The sequence below is a fragment of the Acipenser ruthenus genome, chromosome 1, assembly GCF_902713425.1.
Source record: "Acipenser ruthenus chromosome 1, fAciRut3.2 maternal haplotype, whole genome shotgun sequence".
Taxonomy (NCBI): domain Eukaryota; kingdom Metazoa; phylum Chordata; class Actinopteri; order Acipenseriformes; family Acipenseridae; genus Acipenser; species Acipenser ruthenus.
The window spans coordinates 55,272,793-55,298,782 of NC_081189.1; the positions used below are offsets into that span (position 1 = coordinate 55,272,793).

Genomic DNA, 25,990 nt, shown 5'->3' on the forward strand with positions numbered 1-25,990 from the left:
TGCATAATTGGTCCAGTGTGATAACATCCCAGGTTATGTTATTTTTTTGTTTGTTTGTTTTTGTCTTTGTATTAGTTTATTTTGTAAAAGGGAATATGAATCCACTCTATCTCCAATAGCTTGTTCTATATTGTAATATTGGTAGTGTAACTATTCCTGCGCTGAATAATCTAGCACTTCAGCCAATATAGATATACAGTATATTGTATATAAAAAAAAAGTACATGTACTAAAATTATTCAAGCCTTCATCTCTGAATAAGAGCAGAGTTAGTATCTTCGACATTTCTGGGTATATTGTCTTTCTAGCCAAACTAAGTTTACATCATCACAAGGCTTGTATTTTTCATGTTAAGTGCCTCTGAAGTACATAAAACAGAAAGGCACCACATGCTACACAGATATAGATTAACTACATTATAAAACTGATAGTGTTTCTGAATTTCATCAGTTTATTTTGCATACCACAGATTTTGAAGTCAATACATTGGAACTGTGCCTGGAACAACACAGTTCTGTCATGTTAAAAGAACACATCTTTAATTCTCCTTATCATTCACAGTCCAGCCGAGTTGAATGGGCAATTACTGTGCTCAATGTAAAATCATGCTGTGACAGTCATTCCTGGCAACAGCATGTAAATGCAATAAAATGCAAGGCTACGTTTTTAATTGACAAATTGAGATTTGAAAAAAATATATATATAGTTAAGGGTTTTACACTGGTTGGTATTCATTATATGCAAAAGTTAGTTACTGTGACAAATACCACAGTCTTTAGTGGTTTATAAAATGGCATCAAGGTTCTGCAGTTTCAATTCCAGTGTGAAAAACCAGTGCTAGGGAAATACCTATTACAGGCCAGTTTTTTTTTTTTTTTTAATTACACTACAGATGGTACTCTAGCTTTAACACAAGACCATCAAATAGCAAACTTCAGTATAGCCACATTCTAATTGCTCACAAAGGTCAAATATTCAGCTAGGTTAAAAAGAAGCAATTAGCAATTATATAATATTAAGGACACAAAAAAGTAACTGGTTAGTCTCAATAAACAAGCAGTGAATTCCATGGAAACATTTTTTTTTTCTTTCAATCCTATATCGAAGTTCGTATTCCTGGTATAAACTTTTTGATAGTTAATTTCAATTGTTTAATTTCATTTTTTGTTGTTCTAATGCTCAAAACTTTCAAAACTTTGTCCCCAGTTTATAAAGTGATAAAAAAAAGTCAACTGATAAACTGATAGCTATCCAAGCCTAAAATTAGGGATCAAAGTATTTGTTTGGAATCCAGCCTCAACACAAGACCATCAAATAGCAAACTTCAGTATAGCCACATCCTAATTGGTCACAGTTATTAGAAAATTAGCTAAACCCCCAAAGTTCTGTACAATGCCACAATCAAAACAGGTGCTTATCTGCCTTCAAAAACACATGTTTCTGTTTCTGGTTTCACCAATTAACAATTTAGATACACAAAGCTTTTTCTGCCTTCCTTTTAAAATATTTCGTGTCCCCCCCCCCCCCCCCCCAAGACAAAAACATTAAATTGATAGTTGTGTACATTGGCAGAACTGCATTGCATCTGTAGGTCTTTAGGAGTCTGTCTTCTTTTTGTTTTTCTTCAGGAAGGAAGGAGTGCGGAACTTCTTCTTCTTCTTGGATGGGGACTTGCTGGGGGATTCGTCGCTGCCTGGGTCAGCAGCAGCTGCTGTGTCCTCAGGGGCCTGGGTGGTTGCTTGTTCAACAGGAGGGGGTTGCGAGTCGTGGTCCTCAACAGGAGGAGGCTGCTGCTGCCCAGTCTGGCTTTTGGTCAGATCCTCTAGATGGCTGTCAATCTCCTCCCTTCCCGAAGTAGGGAAGGTGAGGGCCTCCGAGGGCTCATCAGGGGTTAGGTCTGGAAGGGTCTGTCTCAAAGTTGCTGCATCACTCTCATCCTTGTATGTGTGCTCCTGTTGGGATTCTACAGGATTCACAAAAGGAGGGGGAGGAAGGGGAAATGTTAATAGAAAGCAGAGATAAAGGGCACAATTCAATAACAGATCAGAATGTGCAAGTCTGTGATATTTTTTTTATTTATTTATTTTTTTAAGTCTGTGACTATCTTACCAGCAAACATGCATTCACTGTCACTTATGTCAGACTTACCACAGTCTTATCGTTTACTGAATATGACTTTATTAATTAGCTATAGACTGATCACTGCTGCTTATATTGTGCCGACTCAGCCAGAACAACCAACTAGAAATAAAAATAAAAGTAATACTTTGAAGCAGATATTGCTGCTTATCTTCAAATAGGTGACACTGTTTTTTTTCAGTTATCACAGATGTCTGTGAAATTAACCCAATGCTGTGTAATATGTAGTTCGCCGCTAAAATACTAATTTCTTAAATACTATAAATTTAAATATTTATCACTTAAATAAATACAGCAACAATGTAGGAATGTGTTGTACAATAACAAAAATATTTATTTTCCTGTTTTAACAAATATGTTTAAAATCGTGAAATATCTTGAATAGTTCCGCACTTTTATACCTGATGTTATAATTCTAACTCAATTTGAACCAATGGATAATTTGTGACAGGGGTACTCCTCTCCCCCAAGCAGTAAAAGCTATATACAGTGGAGTGATTTGTCAATTATGCCCTGGAGTCTACTGGTATGAGGGCAAGCATTGCCTTTGATTTAAGAAGATGCCAGACGACAATAATAATTTGGGAAAAAGTCAAACTTTAGCTCTCTCCTGATGCCAACAAAGCAGCTACTGATTTCAGATTGTTATAAAATGTCCAAACTGTGGAAATGCTAAAAAAATAAATACATAAATAAATAAATAAAATAATGGCTAACACATCATAAGATTAGGAATGTATTTACATAAATTAGCAGCCTGTTGCATGGTTTGTATTCCATTTCATATACAGAAAAAACATGTGGTCCATCAACCATTTTTGTGTTCTGCTCAAAATCACCAGTAATACCTGGATTTAATACAATGCAAGTCACCTTTTATTTAATGTCTCCCTTATGTTAGGTTAGCTGTGACGGGGTCAGTAAATGTTTGATACATGGAGAAAAACAATTGTTTGTTTGTCAGTAAGTGACCTAGGTCCATTTTAAAGAATGAAAAGATTTGTAATGAACAAGGTTAAGGACACTACTATGGGTGTGTTTGAAAACTACCATTACAATGATGAAAAAATCTCCTTAAGTGTGGAGTCGAGGAGTTATTCAGGCTAGCATTTTGGTGGGTTCTTTAAAAAAGCAGCATTGTCACCATCAGGCTAGACATTTCCCCACTCCATATGATATTCTGAACCATACCTTCCCCATAAAGATCAGTTCTGCTTCACCCGCATCCCTGTGTATATTGTGTTAAATGACTATTTAAATCTCAACTTTTTCCTGCACCTCCATGTATACGTTATTGTTTTGAAACAATATCATTATAGCGCTTAGCAAGCTTTAAATAAAAACAGCAAAAAGTCAAAGTACAACAGCAAAAAGTAAATAAACGTATGAATATTTGTAAACACTGACATTGCAACACAAAGCGTTTACTTTCTTAGAATACCAGAAATTCCAAGACAAAGGGTCAAAATAACGTAGATTACGTGAATAGTATAATAAGTTAAGGATTTTAAGCATTTATGACAAACTCATACACCACTGTTAAATTATTAAGATAAGCTATGAAAAGAAGAAAAAAAAAAAGTTTAGCTGTAAGCTTTTTGTTGCTAGGACTATCTCGGAGCACTCCAGATTTATTTACCCACCAACACCATTTTTACCAGGAGACACTTAAAATCTGGAAAGTGGATATTGTACCACAGGTTGAATAATGTCCCCATCATGGAAGGACACCTTTCATTTCAGCAGCAATTTTTGAGTATTTCTCTCGTCCCCAAGAATGTGCCTCTAAGTTGTAATTCTTTTGGCTTGTACCAATTAGGAGGGGCAGTCTGTATGTCCAATGCCAGAACAGGCATAATGACTTCAGAATGGATATCAAAAATGAAACAGTGCTGAAGTGTAAAGCACCATTAATTACAATTAAACTGAACATGGCTGTATACACGTTATTCCACTGTACTTCAACATCTTTCTATAACAACCACACCAGTTATAAAAAATAAAAAGCGTACTTAAATCTTGATGACTCCACTATTTCATACAAAAAGGATATAGTTGTTTGTACAATAAATAATGGTACAGAAGTACGCTGTTGTAAGTAGGTGTTGAGGATAGACAGACAGCTATTGAAATGCAGTAGAACCAGGTCAGGACGTCTTAAATATCTAATGTGTATCCAGCTTTCATTTTGTACAGGGCAAACTTTTATGGCACTGGTTCCATCTATTAAGTTGAAATTGCTGTTACAACAACCACCTAGTTGTATTAGTGTTGGACTTGGTGGGATCAGTCTTCTCACTTTACACGAATATGACTTCTGAAATAGTGCCCGTCACCAAAAGAAAAACAAAATAGTAATATACTTTCAAAAGAGAGAGAGATCAGCAAATGCATTAAAAACACAAATATGCACGATAATCAAGCCATGCATGACAAGGTTAAAAAGAAGGCATGTCCAAACATGAGATGTACAGTACTTACTATGGTAACAGGTACTCTTTAGCATATCCATCTCCTGTTTGTAATGCAGGCACAAGAGGAAAAAACACAAGTAGAAAATGTCTATGCATTCATCATAGCCATCATGTTAAATTAAAAAACAAGACCCCAGAAATGAAATGGAAAAGTGAATGGAAATAAAAGTACAAAGTCACGTGGTAAACCTTAATATATAAATCTTAAAAAAAACCAAACACATAACAAGACACAGGAATTAGATTACACCCGTTTGAAAGACCTGGTAAATAAAATAATTCCCCATATTTCTCTATCGTACAGTTTTCAGAAGCTTATTTTGGCTGAATAGTTTTAAAAGCTAAACTAAGCGTAATGAATTTCAATTTAGCATTTTTATAGTTACTTCATGTTACTAATTTTAAATGAATAAAGCACATCCTTCATATTTAAACAGTTTAGTCTCCCACACGATAGGTGTAATCCAAATGCAATAAAGAAGAACAAGGGGTGCGGACACGATCACATAGTTTAGGATACACAGTAACTCCCATATTTTAGAGGATAGTAATAAAATTAACAAAAATCTGTCTTTCAAATTCTGAAATCCTACCTGGCTACTTTGTAAAAGGAAAGAGCCAACCTAACCCAACTGTCATGAATTACAGCAATCTGACAAGTGTATTACATTTATAATAATAAATAAAGGTTAATACACATCATATCAGCACTAAATTATTTACATTCCCTACAGTACACATTATTAAAATGTGACAGGCTTTAACATTTTCAATCTCCTAGTTATAAACACCCCTTTTCTCCATTATTGCTCAGCAACACAGAACTTACCATCACAAAACTTTAAAAATGGCACAGGCAGCTGTTAACCACATTATTTCAAATACCATTAGTCAAACCCAGTCCAGTTCTGAACTGTTCATGCTATCAGTGAAGTAAGGGGACTGTGAATACCGTACCTTCCTCTGCTTTAGTCGGGGTGCTTGGTGGTGTGCGTGTGGGAGTGGGGACTGCAGGGTTCTGCTCCTTCACTTCTTCAGCTTCTTCAGGCACTGGTTGGGACGGGTCTAAACAGTACACAAGAGAGAAAATACTGTAATAATGCAGACTACAATATATAACTTGATATGCAAGTGACCCAACATAAATGGATATCATGTGTGTATATGAATGGAAGATATGTATTTCTTATAATTTAAGATGACATTAACCTTTTTAAATGAACATGTTTACTGCAATTGGTAGTTATTAAAAAGATTGCATTTAAAAAGGTTAGGAGACTAAGGTGAGGATACAAGTTAAAAATTACTGATGGCACAGACATTGTAAAAGATATACTCCATGTATGACAGTAAAACATGGAAAGTATATAAAGCGATAGAAAGTGTTGAGATATATAAAGGATGACCGAAGCGTAGAGGATATTTTGTAACATTATCATACACAAACAGAAAAAGAGTGAAAAGCTTAAAAAGGTTTTATGAAATGGACCATCACCCAACATAAAAAAACTGGAGAAATGAAAAGGATAATAATATATTTACAATAAAAATATTAGTAAAAATGTATAGGCCCACAGCAGACAAAGATCAGTTTGTGGAATGTCCAGATTACAAGGTGTTTTATTGTTTTAACATTAACCATCATCTTGAGAATTTCACCAAGTAATCACAGAGAAATCAATGAAATCACAAAAACACCGCAATGCAGCCAAGACCCTGCACTGGATTAAGAACCAGATATAAAAGTTAACCAAACAATGAAGACCATTCAGCATTCAGAAAACAGGGGGAAATTGTGAACCAAGAATCTCCAAAATGTGAAAGTAGGATAGAGACTGCCCTCCTTTGCCAAAGCCCAAGGTTGCTCAGTAGTACCTGAGGTCACATTAAAAAGATCAGAGTTCGAGCTGAGAGCTTTGATGACTGCTGAATGAAATTCCTTGTGGGGCGATTCAGCTGCATCCGTTTCCTCTGAACCAGGCTGCTCTGCATTCCCGCTCCCAGTCTCTGAAGATTCTTGCCCAGGGCTGTGGGAAGGCAGGGAGTCCGTGGGCCCAGTGGAGCTGTTCAAGTCTGCTTTCTTTCCATTATCAAGTGATTTTTCTGGCTCATTCTGGCAATTGGAAGGGTGCTGCTTCTGTTGACTAGCACACTGGGGTATAACTCCAACCTCTGTATCCTCCTGTACTGGATGCAACGTAACCGATTCTGCCTGCTCGAACACCGCGTCTAGTGCAGCAACATGAAACAGTTTATTACATATCAAAACACAATTCTTAAAGTTTTGTTTAAAATGTGATGTATTGGTCTATTAAGAAAATATTATTATCCCTGTGCTGCAATCATGTTTACAATATATTTTTAGGTTAAAAAGCCCCTGTATCATACAGGCAGCACTGGGTAAAGCTCGCTCTGCCCTCCTACATCACCGTTGTAAAATGACGCATATATCTAAAAACCGAAGCAAGACTGGCTCTTGGTTTAAATGACGATGCATTATAGACACTTTCAACAGCAAACAGTGTAAATCTTAAATCTGCCTTGATGGGTTTAGATTTTTAAATCTCAGGAGTAAAGGAAGGAAATGAGTTTTCACCTTTCTGTATGTCCTACTCATTAGCGCCTACACCGGCAGAAAGCTTAGACCTTCTACTTCTACCTATAAGGTCGACAAAGACGACTAAATGTGGAGCTTGAATAACGGTAGCAAATAAAAAACAAGGTGCCAAAGATCCACAGCAAACACCCATTCTGCGAGGTGGTATTATGAAATCAATATAGAAGATTATTATTATTATTATTTATTTCTTAGCAGACGCCCTTATCCAGGGCGACTTACAGTTGTTACAAGATATCACATTATTTTTACATACAGTTACATTATTTTTTACATACAATTACCCATTTATACAGTTGGGTTTTTACTGGAGCAATCTAGGTAAAGTACCTTGCTCAAGGGTACCGCAGCAGTGTCCTCCACTAGGGATTGAACCCACGACCCTCCGGTCAGGAGTCCGGAGCCCTAACCACTACTCCACACTGCTGCCCCAAGATACTACAAGCGAAAAGAAAAATGAATTTCACATGATACGTCTTCTTCAATTGCTACACTATACTTAAATGTGTATTTGACGAATATTATTTTTACCAGTTTCAAAATGATTCAGATGATATTTTCTAAAATTGAGGATTTTACAGGGCAATAACAAAAAAAGTATTGTGATTATTATTTATGTTTACCGGAGTATTTATACTTCTAAATGTAGAAAGATTGTGCTTCACTGATTAGTATTCAATTATATGACGAGTTGAAAACTGCAAAGTTCATGAGCAGCACATAGCAGAACTCTCCATAGGAGCAGAACTCTCCATAGGAGCAGAACTCTCAGACCCCTGGTTAGACCACCCTAGTAACAGTACAGATTTATTTTGCTCAGAAACAGGTTTCAGCTACTTACTATTTATGCAGTATAAATCGGATTTTGTATTGTTTCTTTCCATTCATATTCAAATAGCCTAAACCTTAATTCCCTGTGTTCTATTAATCCAACTTTACAAATACTATCATCTATGTATTTAAATATCTGAAATAGTTATTTGAGACTGAAGCAAAATAAATATCAATAATTAATAAATAGATGGGTTGCAGGGGTAAGAGCTGGGAGATACATTTGTATTTTGCTTTTTTTTACTATTAAAACATCACCTTGGATAAAGGAAGCAGCTAAATAAATAAATACATACATAAATAAATAAATAAATAAATAAATAAATAAATAAATAAATAAATATAATAATGTCGTCAAGTTACCCAATATAGTATGCAACAAGAGCGTAATAATATGCAAGTGAACTGTGGAATACTAACTTATTTATGAATAGCTTCAGTTTCACAAGATAATAATGAAATACAAAGGATAATCTCAAAGAATATTCAAAACTATTGTTGATTATATTTGCATGTTTACTGCATTCTTCCATAGCTACTGTTTGTGTACTCAACTTCTTTAGAATGCAGACCTTGCTTACATTCCAGTTTGTTTGTAGTAAGGCTGGGGCGATCCATAATTTTTCACTATCGATACACCGTTCTCCAAAAAAGCTGATGCACTGATTCATTTGTGAAAGGGTAAAATAAATAAATAAATAACGCAGTAATAGTAGATGTGGAGCTGTGGATTACTGTGTAACATTGCTAACGCTTTAAAAACTAAACTATTACGCATATTCAGTTCAATTAATTAAAAAAAAACACTGTACAGTTTAGGAATTACTTCATACTATTTTCTGAAATGTCCTTCAGAATACAATGTTACATGTGACTGCGCATATTTAATATTAAAAAGTACCCCTTTCAAGCCTAGGAGATATTAAATGGTAGAATAATCTCTTCTGAGAAAGTTGTATTTCTGTATAACAATGTCACATATAATAACACAATTTAAATATTGAAGACAGTTCGATGCACTACATGTTTGAGGATGTTAAACAATTTACATTATAATTGATAAATGTAAGTAAGCAACCCATAATTTGAAGGGCCATACTATATATAAAAAAGCACCCACTTTTTGGTGTCAAATGTTACATGTGAATAGTAGGATGGTCATTGAATAAAAAAATGTGTCAACTGAAAATTACTTTTTTTTTTTTTTCTTAAAAAAGGGGAAGGGAACCAGCAGGACTTATCTTTATCATTTACAAACAAACCAAAGTATATCCTATCACCCTTAAGACTAACTTGTTATATAAACCCATACCTTACACATTTGAGAACTAAACAAATAAATGTAATAAAGTACATTTTGACCTTGTTCCCACTTTGGTACAAAGTATTGGAGACTGGCCTAAAGGACACCAGTAGAGACACAGTAGCAGCATTGTTCTAAATTGAATTTTTTAGAATTTTAGTGCGGACTTGGAGTGATGAATTTGTGTAGCACACAGATGCCAATGAGTCAATGGAGATTAAACTACTCAATGTCATAAGCAAGGCAGTATTGCAGCACTTCAATTAATAGGCAACCAGGCATGTGCAACAGTCACCCGAATGGACCGCGGATCTGCATTCACCACATTTGTTATGAATAACAAAACTGTAGGTAATGTTAAACATCTACATGACAAACTTTTCATGAACAAAGATTATTTCACTTAGGAGTCACACCTAGGTATTTTGTTGCATCCTTCATATTGGTTACGAACAGTGTGCATGGTACCCTTACAAATAGTGGTGGAGAGTATTAAAAGCCTGATGAGTCTCCTCTGGCTTTTACTAAAACTTTTTATTCTGAACAACATTCATAATTTAAAAAAGTGTTAATTTTTTTTTGTAAAACCTGCAGAAATAGAAAGATAAAAAAATAAAATAAAATAAAAAACGTCTGCCAGTTGGGATCCTAAAGTAAAACAATGATTTTGAAATACAAAGTGTGCAGACACTCACCTTCAAAGTCCTTCTGTTTGCGCTCCACTTCTTTGTGATACTCCTCCAGCTCCTGGTCAGTGAACTTGTTAAATGGGTTTGGTCCCGTTGAGCTCACAATCACCCGGGGCTGGTACTCCTTTTCAATGATCGCTTTGGATGCAGTCACCAGTTCTCCCTGGAAAAAATACAAAAAGGCCTTAAGACTATATTTGTATAGTACTGCTTTACATTCTTTCAAATTCCTAACCCTTTGTCCTTTAACTGAACTTAAAAAGACAAAGGGCTAGATGGTAACACTAAGATAAGCCTTAAATCAAAATAATGTTTCTAGTCCTGATTATTTATTTATTTTTTAAATGGCTACAAACTCACAATAAATGAAAAGTGGAACACCACAGGAATACCAGTCAATGCACTGGCATTCATTGGAATTTGCAGTCATTATTTTAAAGTGTAACCAGATTAAATCAATGTATTCATCCCAAAATGCAATCTGCACCAGTTTGTGAAAATAACCAATACTACTACGACTACTACTACTACTACTACTAATATTGTGTAAATAGAAAACTTTTGTTAAGAGAAACTTCCATTTTTTTGAAAAATATATGTAAAACTGTTTCATTTTACTTTTACAGTTTTAAAAATAGCATATAGTACCTTGATATGAACTGGGCTTAAAGTCACTCCCACCAACCCCAAAGAAATTGCATTAAACCAAAAATAAGCAACCTTTGTAACAGAATAAGGTTTTCTTAAGTCATCTTTATGTAAGTCACAAAATGGACTAGTAATAGAAATAGTATCCTCGCTTTAAAGAACTTAAGCATGTTTCATAAAGACTATTTGAAAGACCAATACCCATTGGTCAGTACAGAGATACAAATTCACTCTAATCTTAATGAACATTAAAAAGTGTGCGATGACTGAATAACCTTAGACGGTTCAAACTGAAGTATAAGATATTACTAGCAAAATGAGTGTAGTTCTGTCCACATTATAGCAGTATCTGAACCAAAGACCCTTCAGCTTTTTCAAAGAAATTGTGAATTAGAGGTTATGACCTAAAAATTTAACAGAAGGATTAAGAAAGACCTGCCCCATTGCGGGTTAAATGAGAGACAATAACTGGAGAAGAGACTGGATTTCCGTGGTCTGCTAAATGTCACAAATGAATAGGATTTAGGTTTAAGACTATGGAACCAGCTGATGAGAACTAACTGGATTAGAATGTTGCAATCACCCTCTAAAACACATATTTAAGGACTTTGAACTTCATAATGTGTTATACTGTAACCTTCTGGGCATCCTTACAAACTTCTGGATAGAACTGAATTCAAATGACAATTGAAATAACACAGCACTGCATCAAAGATAAAGGTAAAACAGACACTTTTACCAGGAGAGAATGCATGTAACATAACACAGGGAAACTTACTATTAGAACACTAAACAGACTTGTATCCAACAAATAAAAACCTCGGAATTCATCAACACAGAAACATGGATAGGTTCAACTTAAGCTTTTAGAGCATTTCAAAAGAGAAGCAATCTGATGGAGGATTCATGCAATAGTTTTGTTGGGCAAGCTTATCTGGTCACCTCACAAAATAAATACGGTACTTTTGGTTCTAAATATATCACAAATTAAAAAAATAATAAGTTTGTGCCAAGTGACTTAATTCTATACACATCAACACATACCATAAAAAAAGATATCTAATAAATCATTAATATCATACAAATCTATTAGCATATACTTAAGCTGTTCATGATAAGTACAGGATATAGCAATTAGAAAACGATTCAGTAACATCAGCCAATCAACTTCTATCACCATGGCCTTCTATCAAAGTGGTTTTCAACCTTTCAGTCCCACGTATCAGTTTCGGGGGCGAGTGAAGTCAGGCGGTATCTACGTATAAGCAAGTATAAAATGCCTGCATGTGGATAAAATAGATTTCGCCCATTTTTTTATACAAAATTAAATCAAATAAAATAAATAAAAACATCTGCCTATCTTAATTGGAAACTTGGGCCTGTTTTTCTGTAACTAGCTGATGTATCCTTGGTTTCAGTGTGCTTAATGCAAGTACAGTCGCCACCACTTATACCATACAGGGTTATTTTGGGCAGCCGTTTATATCGGACAAATAGCTTTTGCCGTTTGCCATTCCCATTGAATTCAATAACAAAAGGCATCATTTATATAATGTTAAGCACGCCATATATTTCGGGCAACTCTCGTTATGTGCCATTTGCATAGATTTCAATAACAAAACACATTGCTTGTTCCTGTAGTAATCGCTCTTACTAATCCAGCAATCAGCTGTTTTCACCTTGCCATTCACATAGATTTCAATAAAAAAGGCAGCACTTTACTGTAGTAAAAAAGCTTGACAGATCAATCAATCAGCTGTTTGCACCTCGTTACTGAGCGTTTACTCCTGTACTGTACCTTGGCTATTTAATCCCTGTACGCTGTGTCGGATGTTATTTACAGTTTGAAACAGCATTGACTGCAACAGCAAGCAAGCATGGCTAGAAAAAGAAAAGCGATGAGCATCAGCAAGAAAATTCAGCGTAAATAAAATGTCTCTGTTAGATGCTGTACGCTAAGCATGCTTAGAACTCTGTCAGTCAGCAACAATGCAACATTGCTTCAAAAAGCCAGGGACTATGTGGGAATGGACCTGATTATGGACTGGTGAAGGGGATGGGAGTAAATAATGTGTGTTTGTAAACTGTGTTATTCTTGTTCAGATCTGTTAGTATTCTGTGCGTGTTTTGGTGCTTGTGTGACAGAGCTGAGACTGCCTGTGTGTGAGTGCGTCACTGAGGGCGGTGGGAGCAGGTCTGACACGAGCAGTCAGAGATAGGGAGTGTTGGACCAATGAGTAAGGAAGGGGACTGAGGTGGGTGTGTGTGAGTTAATATAGGTTGAGTTTGCAAGTTAGAGGAGAGGAGAGGAGAGGAGAGGAGAGGAATGACAGCCATTGTTCACTATAAGACCAAAAAATAAATAAAAAATACAGCGGTTTCCTACTGCTTTGAACCGCAACTGTTTGTCCGTCTCATTCTATCCTGGAAACCCTGCAGCTCAGTGCTACAATATGTAAATAAATCCTGTTCGTCCGTGGGGCGTATCAACTTCTACCTGTCTCGATCTCCTGCCTGTCACTCGGCAGCGAATGAACGCACCCACACGACAGATGGCTACTCTGTCACAAGCATTAATACCTTGTATCTTTCCAACAAGGGATTTTTTCTAAACAGGGGACCTCCACTGTGTAATTTTCAGAACTTGGCTATACCAACGTGCGTGTGGAATTCCCCTAACTCCTCACTACTCTGTAGTATTCTGTGTACCCACACTCATCTTCTCTGTCTTCTACACCTTCTGTTGATCTAATACAACAGGAACATTTCTTAATGTTCCGCACTGTCCCTCACCTTGCTGGAAGTAAAAGTGGGAGTGTATGATTTGTTGATTGGCATTTGCTGTACAATATATCGGAGCCCTTTTTTGTTCTGGTGTGATCGCTCCATAAACAATATATGGTTATCGTTCCAGGTGTGACCGGGGTTTTACTCTGGTCCCATTGCAGTCACATATGTGACGGATTACTGTACTTTTTATTATATTCATACATTTTAATACATCTTTTGTACTGGTGTAATGCGTGTCTTAATAAAGATTTTTTAACCGCATACACGCTTGTTTGTTTTAATTACTGTACTGGTGATTGGGAGACTTTGAATGTCAGGTTATTACATTTAAAAACGCACCCGTTCTAAGTGGTGGCAACTGTACTAAATTGTTTTCTGGCTGAAGTCTGTTTCAGTGTTTGGTTTTTATGTTAAACAATACGGAAAATTCTGTTTCGCAGAGATAGGTCTATCCAAATAGTAAAAACACTTAACGTCTTTATATTCTGTTCTTTTTCCATACCAAAAATCTGTAGGCAAACTCCCATTGAAACTAGTGATCATCTGTAGAAAGCTTTATTTGTTTTTCATGCACTTTTTCCAGGAGATCTGCACCCACAACAAAATCTTTTCACGTGTGTGGTGTTGTTACTGTGGGAAAGTACATCACAAATTCCTGGTACAATTTCTCAAGATGTGTCTGAGCTGGGGCAGACTCTCCCTGTCAGATTGGAAAGGAGGGGGATGGAAAGCCTCCAATTCCACCGGCTGGTTAACATAGAAAGCCGAAATGGCTTTTCTGCCAAAAACAAGGTTAGTACGAAATTAGACAAGCTTTCGATAATTGAAAATGCTTGCATCTCACTCACCCACTTAGCGGAGGTGATTGCAAGCAAGAAAGCAGTCTTGAAAGACAAAAATTTGAGCTCAGCTGAGTGCATGGGCTCAAATGGAGGTCTTGTCAGTGCATTAAGCACTACATTTAACCTCCAGCGAGGGACTATATCCTTCGTGGCCTGAGCCGCCGAGTGCCTTTCAAAAATTGCCCTGCCAGGAAACAAGCTCCTGGGGAGACTGAATCGATTTGTATATGGCACACCGAGATGGCTGCCAAATAGACCTTTAGAGTAGAGAGAGATTTCCCCTCATCAAAAAGGTCCTGTAAAATTTGCAGTATAACTGCCATACGGCATGCAGTGGGTTCAAACCCACAAGCCAAACACCACGTCTGAAACACGCCCCACTTGTAACAATACTGAGAATGAGTAGAGGCTGCCCTGGCGTTTTGTAGGATGTCAATCACCCTGTTTGATAACCCCAGGCGGCTCAAATGCAGCCGTTCAGATGCCAGACCCAGCTGTAGGCTCGACGGGTTGGGGTGCCAGAGGGTGCCCTGTTGCAGGTCGTGGCGCATGGACAGCTCCCACGGCTGACTGCTCAGGAGCTGTATCAGAGGGAGAAAAACTCTCCTGGGCTAGTAAGGAGCTATTAAGAGCACCTTGGCCCACTCCTGTCTGACCTTCTCCAAACACAGCGGTAGCAGCGGAAACGGATAGAGTAGATGTGCTGGCCACGGGTGTCCCAGTGCGTCTTTCCCTAGAGGTCCTCCTTCTCCTTTTATGGAGAACCGCAGGGGACAATGTGTCGACTCCTGAGAGGCAAAAAGGTCTACTTCCACTCTCCCAAATCCCTCCCAAATGAGGCTCACGACCTCGGGACGGAGTCTCCACTCCATACCGCTGGGGACTGCCCGAAGTGAGAGGAGGTTCACTTGGGCCCACAGCAGAAGCTTGTGGGCCACACAGTGGAGACTGGGTGACCGTAAACTGCCCTGGTGGTTTATGTAGGACACCACAGACGTGTTGTCCGTATGGACAAGCACGTGTCTCCCCCGAACCTGCTCCAAAAATTCCTGCAAGGACAGGTACGCTGCCTGCAGTTCCAAAATATTGATGTGGTGACCCTTCCACGGGGGCTGTCACACACCCTGTACACGCCTCGGCCATTCCACACTCTGCCCCAACCCGTGTTGGATGCGTCTGTGGTGATGACCTCTCTCCTGGTGACACTGCCCAGCACTACGCCTAGACGTAGGTGGGCCGGCTGTCTCCACCAAGAGAATGCCTGTAGACAGTGTGAGGACACTGTCAATAGGTGGTTGCGGTTCAAACCGAGTTGCAGGCTTACGTGGTGGAGGCGGTCTCTTAGGGAGAAGGCACACCAGTTCCATGGTGGACTCCCTTGATTGGTGAGATTGCTGTAGCATCTCATCTACCGCAGGACCAAATGTGTGGCCTGGAGTGACCTGAGCGTCGAGCAGTGCCGTCATGACTGCATCAAGCACGCGTGTCAGGTTTCTGCCTATTGCTTGTCTGCTAAGCTTGGACAGCCGTAGCAGGTTCCTGGAAATTAGGCGCAGCTCGTCCAGTTGCTGAGACGAGGGCCTATGGTTCTCAGAGAGGGACCCCATAAGTTGAGTCTGGTAAGCTATAAGTATGCTATTGTAGTTAGCCAGGCATGCGGTAAACACACTAGCAGGGTATGCTTTCTTTAAAATGACTCGCGTCACTCTGCACTGCTCATTTAGGCACACTGCATCCTTGGCTAGCAAAGACAGGTTGGTAGCCTGAACAAGCGCAGCAATGGGGGCCACTACTGGCGGAAAGTTGGTAAGACCCAGCTTGTCCGCTTCGACAAAATTATATTTTATTTTCTATAATTTACAAAAAATATCTTACAAGCATCTAACGGTAGACATGATTTATGAATACTGCTCATATATTATTTCAATACTATATTTAAAAACGCAGAGTTAGTATATTATATTTAAAATATATATTAATTGACAATCTTACCCGGCTGTTTACTTGCTGACATTTAACGTTTGCAGAAGTTCACCAATTTTATCCTGAAGAGAAGCGAGGTCTCTCTTTCTTTAGCACTTCTCCTCATGCTGTTGGATTTACTAATCCACGTCAAATGTCCTGTTGATTCTGCTTTCTCAGCAAATTCATCAGCCGATTTTATTAGACTGCCAATGTCCGTTTCCATTCTCCTTTTCTTTTTTCTGAGATCCATCACCGATTTTCGTTTCTGACATGGTTGCGCCTTTTTTTCTTTTCTTCAAGACGTGCCATATTGTCCACCACCAGAAGCAAACTGCAAAAGCTGGTTTTGTGATTTGCACATTTAGTATTCCACCAACTGACTGAATGTGAGTGAGGAGAATGCATTGCGATACTAATGATTCCTTAAGCAGGTTTTCAACTTCAAGCCCCTTATTCACCGAAAACCCTTGTTCAACACTTGCCTGGCAAGGCGAAAGCAGCAGCAATGTTTGAATAATCTTCCACAAAGCTGTAAAAGATGGATTACTGGCCATGTGTTCATACAGAAGGGCATCAACTCTGTCACTCATTTCATAATCTTTGAATCATGAATCACTTCCATAAACTCTCCGAACTGGTGAAGTATATCGTCACTCTTTTGGCATCCACTAAAATCTTTGAAATTTTCTTCATATTTTCACAGCACTAGCAGAGGACATAAGCCTTGGATCTAGGGCAGACATGCTTCTCACAAGAGCATATTTGATTGGCGATTTCTCCAGTAATTTACCCACAATCTTAGCCAGCGCAGTTCTGCGTTCCAATTTAAATTCAAGCGCTGACTTTTCGCTGTTGACTTATCCAAACAGACTCATGGCTGTAATTGCTGCCAAAGGTTCCTGTACCAAATATTGACTCAAGGGGGTGAATACTTATGCAATCAATTATTTTCTGTTTTGTATTTGTAATTAATTTAGAACAATTTGTATATTTTATTTTTCACTTTGACATTATGGACTTTGTGTTGATCAGTGGCAAAAACTCCTAATTAAATCCATTTTGATTCCATATTGTAACACAATAAAATGTGGAAAAGTCCAAGGGGGGTGAATACTTTTGAGAGTCACTGTACTTAATGACATTAGGCCAAACTTCAAGTGCTCTCTCCTCTACTGGAACATTTTCTAGCCATCTATGCTGACAATTTCAAAAGGAAAGCATTCACCACCTGTGATTCGAAAGGCTCAAGACACAGTAAATAGTGTTAAAAGAATTAAATCTCCAAAAAACGCACACTTTAAAAATCACAGAAGTTAACTGCGATTAATTGACAGCCCTAATATATATATATTTACCTTATGCATGCCAGTTTCAGCAGCCTTGAGTACCCAGTGGTTGAAAAAGTGTTCTATCACACGGTAGATGCCCGCTGCTAAATTACAGCATCAACTGTGAATCAAATTTAAAAGCAATCTGCACAACTAGTGTTTTTTTTAATTGTTAAAAATTGCCGTAATGAAAGCTCAGTTCATATCTATTGGACAGCAAATACAAAACAAAGACAACTGTATGTTACTATCCACTAAAACCAGCCAATCAATACTTTCCACCGACGAAAGCAGACAGTTTGTACCCGCAACTGCCGAACCAGCCAATCACAGCATGTCAGCTCAGACAGTATCTTTCAACAACAAACCGAGCCACAGACAATTCAGTAATATTGCTCCATTCTGATATCTGGCACTGTCCAGATAAGCTACAAGCAGCTCTGACAAGTACAAAAGTTAGTTTAAAGTTATTCATTTTTTCCTCTAATTATGTATGTATATTATGTAATTCTTGGGGAGTATTTTCCTTAAACTTCTCATTACAAGTTCAAGGTAAATGTAGGTTTTAAAAGTATTTGGAATGAGAAATAGTTTTCCCAATAGTGATAGCGCCATCTCGATGAAGGCTCTACCGTGTGGTAGTTGACCTTGACTCATAAGCCCAGTCGCAGTCAACTACCAATACTTTTCAATTGTTTAAACTGGAATTTAAAAGGGTAAAATAAAAAATATTAAAATTGAATGCTGACATACTGGGCACTAAACGGCTTTACATAAAATCTGTGAAATGACAATCCAGGAAAAAAGCACAATAATCACATTTATCAATTTTGAAGCCAAAGTCGTCGCTCCTTTAAATTATTTATGGAACATCCTACTTTACAACTGAGCCTTACAAACTGTAGTACATCTTTAAACCTTTTGCTCGCAGTATACTCCTTTTAAACGAACAGTTGGACAGGCAGAAGACCCCAGTCCCAAACACAAGTTGGCTTGTTTTATAGAGCTCGATTAATGCTAATCTTGGGACTACCTTACCTTAGACAACATAGGTAGTGTAATTAGTGCTAGCCTGTGAAACCAGATGAAACCAGACAAATGTATTACAAAATTAAAACTATAGTCTACTTTCAAAAAGAGGACAACTACTAAGTGTTAAAAAACAACACACACACCATGTTGATTACATTTCCTGTGAAAGGTAATGAAGATGAAATAATAATGTGTCATTCCATCTACATTTTATCAATTTGTGTCATTATTCTGCAGTACACCAAGCTATAAACACAATCAGAATAATATAATTCTATGGGATGTTTAATGGATATCTCTTAATCTTTTTATTTATGTAAATGCCTTGTTGCCATGGGCAAATACATTCTAAACTTGGTAAAAAAGAGGTCTAAAACCTTCCAGTGTCATTTCTACACTGTAATATTTGGTTCTATATCTTGTACAATTTGTAACCAGTTCAGTTGAAACCGAATTATTTTTGGGGTGGCACATGGAAACAAGGCTTAACAATGCCTTTCTAGCCATTACTGTTCCAGCACAAGGATGTCACTATTAGCTGGCTAAGATTAAAGGGTGAGAAAAGGGGTATTAAACTAACACAAACAGGCTTGGGTTAGATATGGGAGGAGGAGTGCAGGGTTATAGCTTAACGACAGGGCAGTAAGTACCTTTCTAACAGTTTTAGCGGGACTAAAGGCCTGCTCTGTGAGATCGAGCCCATCAATAGTTTCCGTACAGTCTGAGAGCGGAGCATCCTGAAACAGTAAACTGAGTAAAACAGAGCAAACCAAGCCCTGGATTTTACATCAACAACCAAGAAATTGAAATCAGCCCATCAGCGTGCAGAAAACATTCACAATGGAAAAAATATGATACTGACAACATGCACACACACACACACACACACACAATATGATATGGTGTTATGGGGTATGAATAGAAAGAGAGTCTACTAGTCAAACTTCATAATACACTTCAAAACTATTTTGTATGTGCTTTCACAATAATAGAATTCTGTGCAAGCATTTTTTCCCCCTGAATTCAAATCGGATAGGGTTGTGTATGCAAATAGAATTTGGGAAACAGCTTGCATAACCAGTACACACATTCAATGAAATCTGAAGTGCAAATTACATTTATTAAAATGTACGTCATGCTCAACATTTCCCAGGCCTGGGTAAAAGTCAAGCAACTCTAAAAACTGATTACAATGTATTAAATGGAACAAGACAATCGTTTTCCCCCACCATTTTGTTAACATTTGAATGTGGCCAGTATTTTAAAAGCTGCTTACAGTTGTGTCTATGGGATTGTTGTCACCACAGGAAATAAATGAGAGAAAATAAATAGAAATGATGGAGGAGTACCAAAAGAAAGTTATTTTGAAAGCCTGACTAGTAATGTAAGATATATAAATGGGAAACATTACTGCTGCAAATCTTACATGCACTTTTATGATTGAATTGCATTTTAAGCAATGGCCATATTTACATGTTGACATGCTTTAATTTTTGGACTGAAGCCTTTTTTTTAAAACAGAGCTCATAAAAAGCCAACCTGCATATTTGCAGAGTTATGACACAGCATGTGGTTACCTAACACTTACCTGCCAGATTGTTGTAACTCTCTGCAGTCAAAGAACAATTTTACAATTACATGTTAGGTGTAGATAGGGGGGCACACATGGTTAGTAACTTGCAATACAAAAAACATTTAAATCTTGCACTCGCCTGCACAAAGTTTCGATCCATCACAGATCCTGTAAGCACTTGAGACTGAGGGCCAGCAGTTTTAATATCCTGTAAATTTTGCTCACGTATCTACAAAAAGAAACAAAAATGTCAATGTAAAAATGTTTATCCTATATATTTAGTCTATACCATCTGCACATGCCACATCATTTTAAAATGCTTTAGAAAAATTAGAATAGAAAAAGGTGTAAAAGTTTAAAAACAGAGGTTTTTATTTATTAAAATATGTATTCAGCATACAAAACTAAGCTACCAGCTCATGTTTACAGTGTGATCCTGTCCGAGAAACCATTATTGGTTTCTTTGTTTTTTTTTCAAAAACTCATCATATACAATGTTTTAATATATTGTACACCACTGTACTTTAATGCTGGACAGGGAAATAACATGTATACATAAACAGACTAAAAGTTAAAGTGTAAAAAGTTGTCAGGATGTTAACAATAAAAAGAAATTATAGGTACATTATTTTAACAGTTATAGCAACACGTGTGGACGTAGAACGCTATATTTCTCTGAACTTGCTACTTACTCTTAAGGACAAGCATTTAGTAAGCGTTAACCACTTTTTAATATAACAAAAACTAAAATAACCAATTTCTAGTAAAACCAACAAATCTATTAAAAAAACAAAACCAAATTTCATTTAAAGTATTAGTTCATGACAAAATTATTGGCACCCCTTATTTAGTACTTCGTGTGTCCTCCTTTTGCTTTTATTAAGGCTTTCAGATGTTTCTGATCTTTCTTAACCAGTATGTTACATCTTGTTGGTGAAATCTGGGTCCATTCTGTCTTGCATATTTCTTTCAGCTCAGACAGACTGGATACACATTGGGGCAATCTCCAAGGGGAAAAAGAAATGTCTCGCCTTTTCCTCGCGCTGTTTTGGTAGTAATTTTGTGTTTTATGTATTTCCATGTAGTTTTCTTAGCCAGAGAAATTCTCCTTCTAAATGCAAATAACCGTATTAAAATACGGGAGGGTATATTTCAATGTTTCTGTCTAACTTGCAATTTGGCCTTGCGCGACTACTGATATTAGTACCGCTTTTTTAAAACTGGGTTTCCACAAACTTTTTAGGATGTGTTAAAAACACTGCAAGTGCAGCCTGGCTCATTTGGCCACCAAAACAAATTAACCAGAGCATCGGTATTCCATACGATTTCAACACATTTCTCAGTGTTGTCCATCGTGACTTTCTGGAAATTCGTTATGTAGTAGGTCTTGCAGCAACCTGATGTTAGACCCGTATTTGCCATTTTGATCAAATCAATGGAACTGACTTTTTTTCTTTCATGTTTTCGTACTTTTAAAGCAAATCTTCCTCAATGAATTTGCTCAAGCCTAGTGTTGTCAGGAGATGGCAGCAATAATACAGCTACGTTAATTTAATACATATTTTGGTACAAACTTGGCTTTTTTTTTTTGCATCTTATTGCTGAGGGACAAAACAAACTAGGATAAAGCAATCAGCTATCCGATGACCGATCACAAAGATAACACAAGTAAGTGTAAGGACTTTGTTATTTATTTATGTATTTATTGCTAAGAGTATTTTTTTTTTTAAATTTGTAGTAGCTTCAGTATTTTTTTTATAATTTTGCTTATAAAAACTTAACTATAAAAGCACTTTTTTATGCGTCAAATCTGAAACATGTAATAAATGGTGTAACAAAAAAAATTGAATAAAAAAAACTGAATGAAGATGTCTCTAAACCCCACGTACTGTATGATTATTTTTTCCTATTTGGTCGAAGATGCTTGCCAATAAAAGGTTGCTTGGCACAGCCTTCAGTTGTAGTTGAAAATTGCACTAGGTTTCGTCACAAACTGGATTTTCACTGCTAAAGTCTCATAAGCATAACATACGACTTCGACGTTTCCATGCAAAAAAGAAAAAAAAAAAGAAATAAAAACTGAGTATTTGGTCACTTGTATGACTTTTCAGCATGAGAAGGCAATTTACCCCCCTTACGTTATACAATTTTTTAGACGTGCACTTCCTATACAGTGTGAAACATGCATGCTAAGACACATAAATAATCACTGGAGAGACTAAGCTGCTTAGAAGCCCAGCCAATGTTTCACTCCAGCTTTTTTTCAGATCAGGCCAAAGCATTTCTATTGGATTGAGATCTGGTGAGATTACGAAGGTCATTCGAGAACTTTTATCTTCATTTTCAACTCCAGTTGACTTAACCGTATGCTTTGGGTAGTTAGAAGTTGCCATTCAGCCTACTAGGAGATGGTATCATTGTAGGTTGTAAAATGTTTTGATACATGCCTGCATTCATTCAATATTCAAAATCACATGAATGTCTCAAGTCCCTGAACTGTTAAAACACCCCCATATCATGATCAAATCAGCTCCATGTTAGGTTTTCTTCATTGAAGGATTTCCCCTTTTATCTACAAACATTCTACATTAGGGAAAAGTTATATTTTATTCTCATCGGACCAAAGAATTTTGTTGAAGAATGCTTGATTCTTGTTCATCGTTCTTGGCATATTTAAGAAATTGTCTTAGAAGGCTGTGTGGTCCAGTGTGAATCCAACTCCTTTGTCTTGATCATCATCATCTGCTTTGTTAACAAAATGTTTTTCTTCAACAGATGTTTGAAATCTGTGACTTTATAATGCAGCTTAATTACTATGTAATTACTACTAACCAATGAATCTATTGAGTTTAAATGAGCTGTATTACATTTGTACAGACTTGTCATGAACAAATATTTTAAAATTGCCTAATTGCTTTTAACAAGTTTTTATAAAGATTGTTTGGTAAAACTACTACAAACTGTATTTTGGTCTGTCATAGTAATTGGTGGCTAATGTTTACTAAATGCTGGCATTTAATGTTTTCTTGAATTATCTTATATTAAAGTATAGGGTGCCAATACTTTTGTCTGCGAACGTAGGTTGCATAGTGGAAAGCTTGATTCAAGGGTGAAGGCGGCTGGTGGGCTTACAGCTGAAATTACTTTTAAAAGAAATAGTTAGGTTGAGTGCATTTAAGATTGAATTACGGAAAATAGTAACACTAATTAGAGCTGAGCATCTTGAAAATGTAAATCACCAAGCACCATGTGTACAAGTAAAATTCATAGGTTACATACAAATGGGTTGTTCCTCCATTTTTCCCAAGATACTCAATAAGAGCAAGAGCAAGAATCCTAGTTTAGCATACAATTTAAATAAAGAGGTTGATGGACACTGCACCTTTAAAAACATGCAAACTACAAATGCATTTACAGTCATTATCTTAATACCACACCTTGTTCCTCATCGCCTGGACCTCTTTTGGGTTAGTGTTCAAAGGGACAAACTGATTGGAAGCAGTGGCAGCAGCTTGTCTGAGTCCTTCCTCTTTAGTCCACTGCAATATCACGAAAAATATTAAAATGCATTGCAAAAAAAACAAACAAAAACACAACCAGGGGACACAAACCATACAGCACAGTACATCATGCATTTCAAATGAAATTTCTATTAAATTACAAGTAGAGCATGTAACCAATGATGATGCAACTGGCAGAGTATTTTCTGAAAAATATATTGCATGTAAAAATTAACCATATCCATTACTATACATTAAGGCATTACTAATAACATATTTTATTATATATAAAAAAGGCTGCTATAAATCATGCATTTGGGGGGGTGGGGGGTGGGGTGGTTGGGGGGTCCCATCAGGCAGGAAAATTATTTAAAACAGATTCTAAATCTCAATCCTTTTTGCTTTGTTACTCCTACTTTAAAACATGCATAAATATTAATGCTCTCTGAGATTTATGCAGTCCCCCATTAACTGCTTATGAATATAAGTGATCTATTGCACAGCTTAGTGGTCACTTGTTTGTGATAGTTCATGAACTAAACTAGTACAATAAAACAATGGTATGCTACACGTTCTGAACTTCCCTCAATAAATACATTGTTGGATTGGTGCATGCTCATCTGAATTTGTCCCTCGCAGTACTTTGTTGAATATTACATGGAGACACTTGCCTGCAGATAGTAGGGGAATGGGATGGCTGCTGGCCATTAGGGATATATTCTAAGCCCTAATGTTTTTTGCTACTGGTTACTTCAGGCAATTAAAAAAAAGTTATAGGGTCTGTTCAACTGATCTAAAATAAAATAAAAAAAAAATCCCAGATAAAAATAAATAACAAGGCAAATACATACTGTTTTTCAATAATGGTTGTTTTAAGATCTGTCTGTTTAACGGAATAGATATATTAACATAAAAAGCCTTGTCAAACTTGACTGGAGTATTATCATCATTGATAAATCGCTCTGGAAAACACAGAACACCAAAGCACCTTAAGCATAAGATGAAAAGGCTATGGAGGGTGATGTGAAGCTACGTGAAGGAGCTGATACATTGCATGAGTGGGCATAACTAAAGTTTTGTCTAAAACTAATACAGGTGCAAAAATATGAGCCTCTTCTGCCTTTCTACACTTATTACAATTCATTAATCATTAATAACATAATATTTTTTATTATTATTTGTTTATTTAGCAGACGCCTTTATCCAAGGCGACTTACAGAGACTAGGGTGTGTGAACTATGCATCAGCAGAGTCACTTACAATTATGTCTCACCCAAAAGACGGAGCACAAGGAGGTTAAGTGACTTGCTCAGGGTCACACAATGAGTCAGTGGCCGAGGTGGGATTTGAACTGGGGACCTCTTGGTTACAAGCCTGTTTCTTTAACCACTGGACCACACAGCCTCGTGGTCTAGTGATCCTTATTCCATCCAAAGTGTGCTTCTAAAATAGTTTACTTTATGCAGAAATTGCACCAGGCCTTTTGGTGATGTCTGGCATTATAAACATTACTTGCAGCAGTACCAATTAAATTTAAACAAATAAATAAAAAGGACTGTAATCCCTTTCCAAGTCAATTTGTCAAAAATAGTTAAAATAGTTAACAATTTTGAATATAGTTTTGCCATTTAGTTTTGCCATTTCACTTCCTTAAAAGGAAATAACCATTACTGCTGCAGTGGATTACTTTCCCTGAATACCGTAAGATTTCAGATTTTGCATAACAGAAATTGCTTTGGAGTTGTTCTTGGAGGAAGAATGATCCATGGGGGTGGGTTGTGGTGGAAAGGAGTGCCGTGGTTATGCCAACACACACAATTAAACCAGAATAGGATAATTATTTTATCATTACTTGAATAACCAAGTTTATTAAAAACATGTAAAAGTGTAGAAAGTATAAATCTTTCAAGTGTCAAAATAGGTTATTTCTTTAATTTTGGTAACTTTGAACTTATGTTGGCCAATAAGAGAGACACAATCCTTTCAGAACAGCTTTTCTAGGTAAATACATTAAGCGTTTCATTACGTCATTATTAAGGGTTGTCTAAAACAGTAAGTGCGCATTAAATATATGGATATTTCAGAGACAAGTTCAAGTCCTCTTTTTCATTACCAGTTTTTCCTCAGTCAAAATGAGTTCCAAATAAATTTCTCATAAGCACAGACTGTTAAAACAAGCCCTCTTAAAATAACAGCAAATGCCATGAATTTATTTTTACCTTCTAAAGGTAGGGACATAGCAGTCAATTGAAAAAATAA

At 36.8% G+C, this 25,990-nt stretch overlaps 1 protein-coding gene across 11 annotated transcripts in view; it reads right to left on the bottom strand.

The window, feature by feature from the left end:
* Nucleotides 1–430: 430 nt before the first annotated feature.
* Nucleotides 431–25,990, bottom strand: part of LOC117420406 (alpha-adducin-like) — a 78,180-nt gene continuing 52,620 nt past the window's right edge. For 2 of the 11 annotated variants that reach the window (XM_059026231.1, XM_059026235.1), the window contains exons 11-18: nt 23,669–23,770; nt 20,371–20,460; nt 20,247–20,267; nt 19,309–19,395; nt 10,060–10,216; nt 6,489–6,842; nt 5,571–5,678; nt 431–1,963 (exon numbers count right to left, since the gene is read on the bottom strand). In XM_059026231.1, coding sequence (XP_058882214.1) covers nt 1,596–1,963; nt 5,571–5,678; nt 6,489–6,842; nt 10,060–10,216; nt 19,309–19,395; nt 20,247–20,267; nt 20,371–20,460; nt 23,669–23,770 — 1,287 coding nt within the window. In that variant the 3' untranslated portion in view covers nt 431–1,595. Of the gene's footprint in view, nt 1,964–4,619; nt 4,655–5,570; nt 5,679–6,488; nt 6,843–10,059; nt 10,217–19,308; nt 19,396–20,246; nt 20,268–20,370; nt 20,461–23,668; nt 23,771–25,990 lie in introns of those variants that run through there. The other 9 variants (XM_034033841.3, XM_034033843.3, XM_034033844.3 and 6 more) reach the window with 7 other exon arrangements.